Genomic DNA, 13,183 nt, shown 5'->3' on the forward strand with positions numbered 1-13,183 from the left:
ATAGGATCTAAGTTTTATTTTTTTCACATCAGTTTTCTACCAATTCTTACCATTTTTAGTCCCTTTTTCCTTTCGTGATTTCAATGTATCCAACATGGGTTTGCCTGTATTGTGTTATCAATGCAGCATAGTTTCACTGGATACATTAATCACTAGTGAATTAGCTTTATTTCTGTAATCCTTTGTCGGTTCTCTGGTCCCTGTGCCTATGGCAGAAGAATACTAATCAGGTAAGATTGCTTTTTAAAGTTGTCTTAAATGCTTTGTTTAAAAGAAAAGAACAAAAAAAGCACAAAACAGAGAAAATGCTCTTTCATTGTTCCAGTTTTTAATTTCATTTCAGTGATGGTAAACGTGGAGCCAAAGGGGATAAACCTGTTTATTCTGCTCAATATTTGTTCAAAAAGTGGTATTCTTGCATCCATGAGGTTGAAATTTGGTATATTTGGTTGTTATTTGGTATATTTGTGAACCGTGTACTTGCTCTTCCTCCCAGAAGCATAGCTAATAGGCAAGGTTAATCCAGTGTTGGCGGTCCATGTCCTAGCACAGCATCTGTAAGTTAACACATAACAATTGCTTCCAAGGATGGATTTATCTATCATTCTGTTGATGTATTTTCTATTGTCTTATAGGAATTCTGGTCATAAGAACTGTTTCTATATGAAAAAAGTGGCAATTTTGTACAATTTTTAGTAAAACTGTAGCAGGTAACCTTTAGTTTCTGTGTTTCAAAAGAGCCATTTCCAACCTTTTTTAACTGTCTCCATCTTGCAGTGGTGGAAGTTAAGATTCCATTCTGCAGAGTCCAGTTCTTACCAATAAACACTTAGAACTTTTTTAGGGAGGGAAAAGGGGAATAGTGACAGTTCTCTTCACTGTTTAACCACATGCACCATGTGTAAGTGGATGTATTTCTTTACCCAAGTTTTCATCTAGGATGGTTTTGGTGTGCCAAGACTTTTTGGGAAACAACTCACTGTCCCAGTAAGCATTCCACTGAAATATATTTTCTTAATTGAACAGAGTTAATCTTATCAGCTGGAATTTCACTTTACTTGTACCCAGCTGGCTTATAGGGCCAGCGGAATTTTAGTCCCACCTGAGTCATGACTGGTAGTGCACTCTCAATGTGCAGTTTAGTCAGCTCATAATACAAGGCCAGCCCTACTCTGCTAAGGTTGGAGATTGCTGGTCTGTGTAGATCTGTGCTTTTGCACGAAACTTAGTCTTGTGATTGCTGCCTTTTGATTCCATACTTATGAGTTCCGAAAAATACCCACCAAACCCTATTTAATATTTTTTAATTAGTGGCGGTTTTGGTATTTCCATTACCAGCCTTGTGTGTTGCGTCGGGAGTATCTAGTTTGTGTAAATACAGAATTAACTAGGAAAGTTCTCTTGTTGGTTTTTAGAAACTGGAGGAGGAAAAAGGCAAAAAGGAGAAAGAAAGACAGGAAATTGAAAAAGAACGCAGAGAAAGAGAAAGGGAACGGGAGCGTGAACGAGAAAGGAGGGAGCGTGAAAGAGAGAGGGAACGTGAACGAGAGAAGGAGAAGGAACGGGAGCGTGAACGGGAGCGAGATAGGGATCGTGACCGAACTAAGGACCGAGACAGAGACCGCGAACGAGACAGAGACCGTGACAGAGATCGTGAAAGGAGTTCAGATCGCAAGGATCGAAGCAGATCAAGGTAAATGTACTTCGCTATTATGTACTTGCTATTTATTTCACTTTTTCTTAGTGCTGTTTACTAAATGCATATAGTTCAGTAGATCAGCTGCCATTCAAAAGAGATTGATCCTTGTGAAAGATCAGAGAAACAGCAGAAAGTCCAAATTGGGAGAATACTTGATTTCCCCCACAGCACAAGAATATAAGAACTGCAATATCCAGTAAGCAACACTTCAGTTGTGATTTAAGCATACTGGTTGTATCTCAAATATCTCCTATTTTTTATTATTAACTTTATTCCTGCTTAAGGTTATCTTATTTTTGTGGTACTTTTTAGCTTAAGCAGATTTTATAATTTCCTTTGTTACATGGTGTGCTTTTTGTGGTTGGATTTTGGGGGTTTCTTTTCAGTTGGTTTGGTTTGGGTTTTTTGTTTGGATTGTGAGTTTTTTTAGTAGAAGCAAGGAGATGTCTTTCAAGTTGTAATTAATCATGTCAGATTCCAAGTGCTGCTTTCACATTAAATCATCTTGTGAGAAATGTTAACATTGTCGATAAGTCACATAAACACAAAATATTTGTTAAGGATACCCTTTATTTTTGGTGGTTTTGCCTGTGGAGAACTGCTGACGCAGTCTGATAAGAAATTGCCGTATGCTCATGCTCAGTTTCTGTAGGTAGTGCTATTTAATGGTTAGTGTTCAAACAACTACTTCTAGTGGATTTTTGAATACCCATCGGTAAGTATTGATTTTACGCCCATTTCTGTTACAGTTAAATATCTTCTACAATTGCAGAAGAAAAATAACCTCTAAGATGTTATTGATCATTTGATTGAATGGAGAGGAGGGCTCTGTACTGAAAATTGGGGTTTTTTCTTCCTTCAGAGAAAAAAGCAGAGACAGGGAAAGAGAACGAGAACGTGAGAGGGAAAGAGAACGAGAACGCGAGCGGGAACGGGAGAGAGAGCGGGAACGGGAGAGAGAACGGGAAAGAGAGAGAGAAAAGGATAAGAAGAGAGATCGAGAAGAAGATGAAGAAGATGCCTACGAACGACGAAAACTGGAGAGGAAACTTCGTGAAAAGGAAGCTGCATATCAAGAGGTAGGTTGAAATTTTTAAGGTTTTTTAAATAAGATGATGTTTCTGAGTTCATAACAAGTCCTCTAGTATAAAATACATCATTCTCCTTTTCCTAAATATGTTTTTAATACTTTGATTATATGAACTGGGGCAGAATGTCAGTCTCTGTCAGAAAAGACTCTTCATTCTGATTTTTTAAATTAAAATTATGCAAATTATTTATAATACAGTTATTTTAAACAACAGTCCAAACTAACTTTGAAGTAGTACTGCTGTTCTTAATATTTTTGAGGATTGAAGTGTGTTTTCTTCTGTTGCAGCGTCTTAAAAATTGGGAAATCAGAGAACGAAAAAAAAGTCGAGAATATGAAAAGGAGGCTGAGAGGGAAGAAGAAAGAAGACGGGAAATGGTAAGGCTTATAGTTTGGCATGTAATTTTCCCTGCCTTGTTCTCTTGGTCCTATTTAGACTGGAATTGTCGACTGTTATGTTTATGGATAGTAATAGAGCACTCACTTTGTTTAAAGGCCATGTGTGTTTTTATATCAAAAAAATCCCCAGTTAACAGACATGAAACAGATGTCTAATAAATGGGAGTACTAGTTATTCTGAAAAACAAAGCCTTGTGGTTGGTTCTTGTGAAGTCAGAAGAGTGAGAAGTAGGCAGCTACAAAATACTGTGATCTGATCATTGCACATTGTTACATCTGTAACTTGTGTCAGATTTGTGATAAAACCTACTGTGGGTTCTGTGTCATGCAGATGGAACTAGACCTGTTTTTTTAACTTTCAACATGTTCATATGCCCAAACCTTTTATATAAATGAGATATATGTATCATATATGAGATACAATATTCTTTAATATATCTAAGCACTTTATAAATGCCTGTCCTCAGCTCATTAGGTGTGAAATTATCATAGTTACCAATGTAACGCTTGGAAGTTTGGTTGGAAAAAACACCTTTGGAAGATAGTTTTGTAGTCTCATAGTTTAGTGCAAAAGTATACAGAAGTTATTTTGAGTTTTAGGGGTGTTATTTAACTTCATCGTTTCCCAGAGGAGAGAAGATGTTGAGAGAGTAGATGATGGGTTAGAAATTGTTTCAAAGCCATATATGCAAAGAGGGGGGCAAGAGGTTTATAAAACATACTTTCATATGGAATCCAGATTCTCCCTATAAATGCATGAGGGGGGAAAAATGTTTGAAATTTACTCAGTGATATTTTCCATTCCAAATCCTCCTGCATGCTGGCTATGGATGGCAGTTGTAGAAAGCAGTGTTTCATTTTGTGCTGAAATTACAACCATAAACTTAAATTACAACTTAAATTACAACTAATTTATTTCTCAAAGTCATTTGCACAGAAGTCCTTTATTGTTGATTTAAGGCTATTGCTTAAATACTGATTAAAAGGTCCCAGTTTAATTTTTCTTAAAGAAATGGGTGTTTTGCCTCTTCATTTTATCAGAAGGGGAGAAAGTGTCTCCTCTCTTTCTCCCTTGCCCCCTGCACATTAATACCACTTAGGCCTGTACATTAGTGCCACATGGTTTGTATCAGTACCACAGCAAGAGAGTGCTTATCCTAGGAGTAGCCATGAGATTTGTTTCTGTGCATGACTGTCTTAAAAAAGCTCTTGAAACAAAGCAGTACTGATAAAATACACTTAGGCTGCCATGTTGAAATACTCAGTAGCAGACTTAAAGGATTTGGAGAAAAGAAACTTTTGATCCTCATTATTGGTAATGTAAAGCAAAAAATCCCAAATAAATGTATATATGTGGGTGGGGGGTATATGTGTGTGTGTATATATATGTGCAAATCAGTAATAGAATACCAGTGGACCCTCTGGATGCAATACCAAAACTTTTCTGTTCTCTGTTTGAAAACTCTGTGTTTTTAGTTTAAAGCAGAGTAGATCTACAGTTAACTTGCTAGTAACATCAATGAATTTTAAACTCTTGGAAAGGAAACCAGAAATCATGATGTAAGTTTCAATTCCTTGCAGGCAAAAGAAGCCAAACGGTTGAAAGAATTCTTAGAAGATTATGATGATGACAGAGATGATCCAAAATACTACAGGTATGTCTTTGTATTCCTAACAAAAATGTCCATTTTTTTTAACACAATTGTGTGATTTGTTGTCAAAGCCTTATGGAGTTTATATTTGAGTGGTAATGTAACAATGTAAGGGTTAGTGTCACTTCATAAGTGACAGAGGGAAAAGGGAAGCTCCTTACTTCTACTGGGAGTAGATGTTCATTCCTATCACTTTACTTTTGTGAGGCAGTGCAATGTCAAAATAAGGTGCTGGGAGAAGGGAACAAGCATGCCTCTAAATAATTCACTGCAAAGAAGCTGTAAATAATGTGAAGAACAAGCTTGTTAATGTAAACGATTGGGAGCATCCTTCAGCACGGGACTAACTAACATTGACGTAAAACTAATTTAGCAGAAGTGGTTCTTGCCAAAAGCGTATAAAACTTGATTCTTTCTCTAAAGAGATCAGCAACCACATAGTCTGCTTCTCTTTAACGTGGTGGGGTAGATTCTGGACAGTAAGATTGAGAACTAGTATCTTAAGATTCTGCTGTTACAAAAACAGAGGATGCCAGATGCTCTTACATTATTTTCATTTAGTGGAAGATAGACCTGTTTGAAGTTTTTCTTGTACTGTGTTACAAGCTCCTCATTGAAATGTTATCTCAATGAAAAATATGTATCTTTTGTAGGGGTAGTGCTCTTCAGAAGAGGCTACGAGACAGGGAGAAAGAGATGGAAGCAGATGAACGAGATAGGAAAAGGGAAAAGGAAGAATTAGAAGAAATTAGACAGCGTCTTCTGGCTGAAGGACATCCAGATCCAGATGCAGAACTCCAGAGGGTGAGTTGGTCTGTTGGTCTGACAAGAAAATTAGTCCTTTGTATTCTGGTTGTAATGAGCAAAATTGTGTGAGAGGTCTGATATTTACTATTTTCTCTATTCACTGTTTCTTGTAAAGAAGTCCAAATAGGCAGTAAGAACAATGGAAACAAAAAACCTTTCCAGATCAACATCCATATTTGATGCCCTCTGAAAACAAATTTGAATTAATCAGTATTCCTTACAAGAATGCCAGTAGTTACATGTTCTTTTTCTTGATTAATAGTCTTCTAAAGAGGAGAATCTTTAGATTCTTTTCGAACAGTACTGGTTTTGAGAGAGCTTCTGTTTTTGCTAATTGTTTGTCTCATTGTAGATGGAGCAGGAGGCTGAGAGGCGTAGGCAGCCACAAATAAAACAAGAGCCGGAATCTGAGGAGGAAGAGGAAGACAAAACAGAAAAAGAAGAAAAAAGAGAAGAGCCAGAGGAAGAGGAGGAGGAGCCTGAACAAAAGCCCTGTCTTAAACCAACTTTACGACCCATCAGTTCTGCTCCATCTGTTTCTTCTGCTAGTGGAAATGCAACTCCTAACACACCTGGTGATGAATCTCCCTGTGGCATTATTATCCCTCATGAAAATTCACCTGAACAACAGCAACTGGAGGAGCATCGGCCCAAAATAGGACTCAGCCTCAAATTGGGCAAGTTTACATTTTATTTCAGTCTTCCATATGGGACCAAAATAAAAATTGTCAAGCTGAGTAGCCACATGGCTTAACAAATTTGTCATATGGTTTGATGTACTTAGATCAGGTAGTTGTTATCCAGATGCTGTGCTTGAGTTGACCTATCCAGAAGATAGATTTTACAGAGCTCTCTTCATCCAAGATATTGAGGGCAAAAAAGGAGGGAATTTTAGGCATGTTCAAGGGCTAATGTTTGTAGGAATGTTCCGAGCTGGGATTGGTTATTTTCACATGCTTTTTCACCTTAATATATCTGTAAATATCTCTTTCAAAACTCATTGCTACTTTTTATTGGCATAACTGTATGTTAAATTTAATACCTGGGTAGTTCTTACATTAACTTAAGCCCCTTTTAAAGAAAAAGAAAATTAGAATTTTTTTCTTCTTTTTAGAATATCACAATGAGCTGGTCACAGTTGTGAGTGAAATTTGAGCCTAAAGTTGCTTAGTACTTTAGCAATTTCCTGCCATTTTAAAAGAATTAGTTCTGAACAGCAGAACTAAGATGATTTGTATTCCAGAAGGTTTGTGCAGTTGTTATTTACTGTTTTGATTAAGTTATGCCAGGCTGCACTTTGAGCTCACACTGTATTATATCTTGAATGATGAAAGACTATATGGTATTAAGTTGATGATCACTTTTCTTATGAGATGCAGCCTTTCACTTCTGTGTTCGGCCTTTGTTAAGGCTGGGGCTCAACTGCAGTCTTCTCTCAGAGTGCTAATTGGTTTCAGGGCAGAGAAGAAGACCCTATTTTTCAAATGAGTCAGAGTCTTGAACAAACTCCATTAAAGATCTTTACCTCATTTGCCACTTTTGTAACAGAGTTTGAAAGATTAAAAGCCAGTGCCAGGCATTCAGAGACGTTTATGTAGCATACAAACCAATACTCCTTAAGTAATGTGGGAAGAGCAGACTAGTTTCAGTTGCAGTTGATGAATATGTTACTCTGCCTTTTGGATTGTAGGTGCCTGCAACAGTCCTAACCAGCCCAATGCTGTAAAAAGGAAGAAACTTGCTGTGGATAGTGTTTTCAACAAATTTGATGATGAAGACAGCGACGATGTGCCCCGGAAAAGGAAACTTGTTCCCCTGGATTATGGAGAAGAAGATAAAAGCAATATCAAAGGCAGTGTCAATACAGAAGAAAAGCGCAAACACATTAAGAGTCTCATTGAGAAGATTCCCACAGCAAAACCAGAGCTCTTTGCTTATCCTCTTGATTGGTCAATTGTGGATTCAGTAAGTTGATGCATTTAACCATTTTAAAAAAGGCTTGATTTTTTCCAAGTAAACTTTATAATTGAATAGAAAAACAAGGTTACTGGGACCCCAGTGGATTGGAGTATCATCATCGAGTGGAGTCAAACTTGACTCCTCTATTGTTCAGACATAGTCCTTCTTCTGAAGTATGCTTGCTTATTTTTGTTTAGTCTTTCTCAAATTGCCACTATGAATTATCAAGCAGTTTTATGGAAGGAGTTAAAAAGACACTGTAAAAACATGTGTGAGTGGCTCTTAGAAATACTTGCAGATGCCAATTCTGAAAGGGTTATATCATTGAAAGCAAAATGTACCTTCTGCTAAATAGCTGTTTGAATCTTCTAGATGCCTATTGGGCACTTGTTGCAAGAGGGTGAAATTTAAGATAATTATTCATTTTGGTTTTGTGGGTTTTTTTCCAGACTCTAATGGAACGTCGAATTAGACCATGGATCAACAAGAAAATAATAGAATATATTGGTGAAGAAGAAGCCACACTAGTTGACTTTGTTTGCTCTAAGGTCTGTATCTTCTGTGTTCTCTGTGAAATTGGGGATTTGCTCCCTATTTAAACTGCAACAGTAACTCCTGTACTCATGTTTATAATGGCCTGTCAAGGCAAAGCAAGGTCCTGAGAGTTTTGTGACACAGTTGATAAGCAGAAGTTGAATATTTGCCATGCTTACATTATATACAGGGGGGTGTGTGTGTGTTTATATATATATATATACACACACATATAGATAAACAAATAGAACTCTGTGGTATTGAAAGACAACTTACTTGGTTCTGGAAAGAAAAATTAAATACTTAGCAGGTAAATGAGAAATCCAGTTATGAGGAGTCATACATAGAGAATTTTGCCTTCGTCTTTCCGTTAGCAGCTTATTGTTGAAGGAAGGGAAGCTTTTTCCTTAAATGAAGAAAACATAATTGAGATGTAAGAATAGCCAGCAAATACAGGACCTGTGAATCTCTGGAGCTTCCTGGGACTTGTTCCTCAGTAATTGGCCATAAACTAGTACTCACTATGATGGATTCTGTCGCAGTCTAATACAAATTTTTGCCATGGCATTGCTGGAACCTGGTGAACTGCAGATACTTCTTGCATGTGCAAAGCTTTCAGAATTCCTTGGATATAACTGGATTTTTTTCTTTTTTAATGTGTATAGGGTTTATTCTAAGTTTTCAGTCTAAAAACATTTGTTTCTTTCAGGTTATGGCTCACAGCTCACCTCAGAGCATACTGGATGATGTTGCCATGGTAAGCAGAAATTTATAACTGCTATACATTCTACATTTCATTGAAGCTAAAAGTCAATTATGTGAAATAGCAAGAGTCCCTAACAGAAAACATGCGTTAGATATGATTAAGCACATCATGCTAGCACAGGTGTTATTTTGCAGTTACAGCCCCTAGGTACAAATTATTGACCCCTCTTCAGAATTTCTCAATATTCAGAAATGTGGAACAGAAATTTTTGTCCCTAAGAGTAGATGTCAAAATCAACAATAACAGATCTGCATCAGAAATAAAAACTTTTATTCCTTCTCTTTCTTATGAATTTTTATTAGTAGTTTAGTGGGTTTTTTCCTAATTAATGATCAAAAGGTAATTTTCTGTAGAAGAGAAAAAGCTTTTTAGTGCCTGGTGTTGGAAGAAAGAAATTTTATTAAATAGTGCTACTGTTCCACCATGTTTTCATACACTGAAAGGTGAATAAAAGCTATTTGTCCACTCTCTTCCTGTGAGGAAACTTGGGAGGCAAAGGTGGTAGGAGCCACATGCATGGTGCAAGGTGGTAGATTGTTTTTGGTGTGAATAGTAGGTGACTTGGGGAACTCTGGAGAGATGCTGTGTACAGATTTAAGAAAAGCTAGATAATAAGTTCAGGGAAGAGAAATCCATTGAGGGTTTATTTAACAAATACCCAAGGAAGTTCCAAATGAAAATGAGCAGAGATTAGGGTTAATTTAACGGAAAATGCCAGGTGTGACTGTCCTGTTCTTACATTGTTTCCAAGCTTGCCATTTCTCTGCCTCTTTCCAAACCACTTTTGGATACTAGTTTACTGATGCTTCTACCTTTAAGTGCTCAACAGCTGCACTATACAAGTGTGTAGTTAGTGCCTGGTCAAGTGACTGATGCTGGACAGACAAACTCACCAGAGTTTGATTCGGTCCCTCTGTCAAAGACTTGTATTATGCTATATCTGTTTTGTAGTTCTGATATATCTACAATTTGTCTTTTTAACCGGAATGCATAACCTAAGAAATAATCTATAAAATGTGTCTTTCCTACAGGTACTAGATGAAGAAGCTGAAGTTTTCATAGTCAAAATGTGGAGGTTGTTGATATACGAGACAGAAGCAAAGAAGATTGGCCTAGTGAAATAAAGCACTCTCCTTGCTTCTAGGGTTCCATTTCAATTTTGGGCTTTTTTTCCCCCCATTGTTCAGAGACTGAATTCTCTCTGTTCTCAGAGACTTGAGACCTGTATTTTTTTATGTAGAAAATGTGAATTTTTTTGTCCTCTGCTCTGAGGCCCCTTTTACCCTTCTCAATTAGTTATCGAATCCTGCATTGGTTCTCTTTATAATACACGAGGTACAATTACCGGTATGTTTTATAAGCTGCAGCTACTGTACATGCTCTTTGGTAATTTTGTTATGTTACTCTGATTCTTGTAAATATTAAGAAAAAAAAATCCCCTGTTTTGCAAAACATTTGCACTTAATGTGGAACTATATCAGTTACAGATGAAGACAAAGGATTTTACTGCAAGTTTATCAGTGTTTTTTTGGGAGCATACTTCCCCTTTTTTATGTAAAGAATGATCAAAATACAATTTAAAAATGAGTGTGTGAGCTGTTTTCACAGAACAGCTTTGTGTGTTCATTTGATCTCTTCATCTGACTGGAAAAGGAGTTCCTTCAGACTTCTCTTTCTAAGATGAACCAGTAGTAATCTTGGTACTTTGTTGCCCAGTAAGAATTGCTAATGAAACTGGGAAGCTGATCTCTTGCAGATGCTCTGCTTCTTTCCCAGAAAGTGCAAATCACAGGAAGTTTTTTATTTGCTCAGTTAAAACAAGAGCAGGACCTAAATTCAGTAAGTGCTATCTAATGGTTTTTGGTTTTTTTTCTTCTGCTAAATTTCATTCTAACCCTTACCTACTAACCCTTCTGTCTCCAAAATAATCAGATGGCTTTTTTAAAAAGAAATTATTTTTTAAATTTTTTTTAAGTATTTAGAAACAAAACAAAAAGCGCTGTTTGGATGTAACCATCTCTTTAAAAAAAACCAAAAAACCAAACATGAAACCTAAACCATAAGTTTACAAACAAAGCTGAAATCTTATTTTTATCCATACTGTTAAACTAGCCCTGACTTTTGTTTTCTACTGTACGCAGTCTGTTGTCCACAAAAAGAGGGTAATATTTTCCTGCCTTGTTTGTATGTTTTTTTATAAATAGACTGATATGGTATAAATAATGACATGTACTGTAAACTGCATTTTTTTTATCTCATACCTGGGTAAGAAGTCAAATCTATAATGTGCTGTGAGCTGTTTTGATTGCAGGAGGACTGTGTTCCAGGGAGCAAACGGTCTCAAAATTATTTTTAATTTTTGAAACACAATTCTTAATAGCAAACAAATTAAGTAAAGGTGTTCCAGTATCTCTATATTGTATTTAACTGAAGGATACAGGTTGACCTGTTCAGAAAACATAACTGTGACCTTGAGTTACTAGTTCTTTGTATCTGGAGAGGACACTTGAAAACACTGTTCTTAACAAATGGGATCGTGTAAAGGTTCCACCATGTAAATATTTCAGATATTAAAAATGTATATATTTGATTTAAGGTTTTATATTCTTTTGGAGTCTTATGCAGAATGTGATTGTATTTAACACTGCTTACTGAATCAAGTGTTCCCAAATTAGGGGTGGGTTTTTTTTTAAAACTACCTCCTGCTTATATCAGGTGACTAGAAACCTGCAAATTTAGATGTGATCCCAGTATGTTCTTTCTCATCCCTGTGATACTACACCACACATCACCAAATGTTCTTTAACTTAAAAGTGTAATGCTCTGATGTTACTTTCATGTTGTGCTTGAGTTTGCCTGAGAATGTTTTGGTTTGCTTACATGTTGCAGTCTTCCTATTTTTTCTTGATGGTTGCAACCCTAAGAAATTACCTCCCTATACAGTTCTCCCTATCCAGTTCTGCATCACCATTTACCAAAAAGTTTCCAAATTGTAAATAAATTCAAAGTTTTCTTTGTTTGTAGCAAATTCAGAGAGGGAGTGAACTTCATGAATGCCTTTTGACCTGGTAAATGGCATTCTCTCTCATTAGTACTAGTTAAACAAGACAAATGTGACAAACACGTTGTAATGCCGATGTGTAACAGATTGCCCAATATGGTCATACAGATTCTTCAGAGAAAGCTCAAGTTGTGAAACTTCAGTTTATTTCTGCCCTAAACTAAAGCTCTGTGTGCAATAAGCTTGTACTCTTCCTTTCCTAAGGAGACTAAAGGTGCCTGGATGAGAAAGACACAAACTTTAAGCTGAAGTGTTAAATATCTAGGTAAATAAGTATATAGAATCATTGTGATATGAAAAAAAGAGTTTCATGGAAGTTCAGGTTTTCTTCAGTAGTGGAAGAAGAGAGGAATATTCACTAGATGAACTCTGATTTGGCTTATCAGCTTTTCCTCTTTCAGAATGCAAGTATAAAGTCACTTCTGCTTTTGCCTCTTACTTCAAGTTTTGTTATGTCTCAGTGATGCTGGGGAGTAGAACACAAGTTATGTACTGGTGAGGTTCTTAGTATAAAAAGTAACTTCTGTTTGGTAACTTCTAGACTAACAGTTATTTCAAATTTGCAAAATCTAGGTTAGAAAAAGTCTTAATTGCCAATATTACAACACTTCACTGTCTGGATGTATGATTTAATAAACACTGTGTTACATTAGTGAATGCACAGATCAAGAGTATGCTCAGAATGAGATACATGAGTAAAGTATGGATGTTGCCACCAGGTATTCAGTGCATCATGCCATAGTACAGCCCATACTGTGAGGGAAAATTACTCTAGAAGTTCCACACACTGTGTAATGAAAAAAAATACCAGGATTTACACAATAGAACTGGATGTACTTGTTTATCTGGACCTTACTGTGGAATAAGGCTTTGTTTGGTATTACTGCCATTCAGTGTTTGAAATATGAGAGTATAAAATCTAAAGTCCATTTCTCTTCATTAGTATGCACTATAAAGAAATGGGAAACAAGCAGCAAGTAAGATCTATTACCAAGAATTATATATTTTTTTATTGTCTTTTAACTTGGTGAGAGTCTTTTTTTTTTTGTCCTTAGAGGACTTAAGCTGCTCACCTGCTGATTTGGTCTTTCTGATCTTGGCTGTTTCCTTCATTCTCTTTAAGAGGGAACATGTACTTAAAATAATGATCGGGCTAGATGGTCATGGCTCTAAATGTGAGCAAGGAGAAAGGCCATAAACAGTGGGTTTAGATTTG

General features: G+C 36.4%; 1 protein-coding gene across 2 annotated transcripts in view; it reads left to right on the forward strand.

Moving 5' to 3' along the window:
- Positions 1-11,496, forward strand: part of RBM25 (RNA binding motif protein 25) — a 32,830-nt gene extending 21,334 nt beyond the window's left edge. For both annotated transcript variants that reach the window (XM_033062421.2, XM_033062422.2), the window contains 10 exons: positions 1,416-1,693; positions 2,562-2,778; positions 3,078-3,167; positions 4,770-4,843; positions 5,494-5,644; positions 6,000-6,324; positions 7,338-7,612; positions 8,056-8,154; positions 8,850-8,897; positions 9,938-11,496. In XM_033062421.2, coding sequence (XP_032918312.1) covers positions 1,416-1,693; positions 2,562-2,778; positions 3,078-3,167; positions 4,770-4,843; positions 5,494-5,644; positions 6,000-6,324; positions 7,338-7,612; positions 8,056-8,154; positions 8,850-8,897; positions 9,938-10,030 — 1,650 coding nt within the window. In that variant the 3' untranslated portion in view covers positions 10,031-11,496. The remainder of the gene's footprint in view (positions 1-1,415; positions 1,694-2,561; positions 2,779-3,077; positions 3,168-4,769; positions 4,844-5,493; positions 5,645-5,999; positions 6,325-7,337; positions 7,613-8,055; positions 8,155-8,849; positions 8,898-9,937) is intronic.
- The last annotated feature ends 1,687 nt before the right edge of the window (positions 11,497-13,183 follow it).

This window comes from Catharus ustulatus, chromosome 6 (assembly GCF_009819885.2).
Source record: "Catharus ustulatus isolate bCatUst1 chromosome 6, bCatUst1.pri.v2, whole genome shotgun sequence".
Lineage (NCBI taxonomy): Eukaryota > Metazoa > Chordata > Aves > Passeriformes > Turdidae > Catharus > Catharus ustulatus.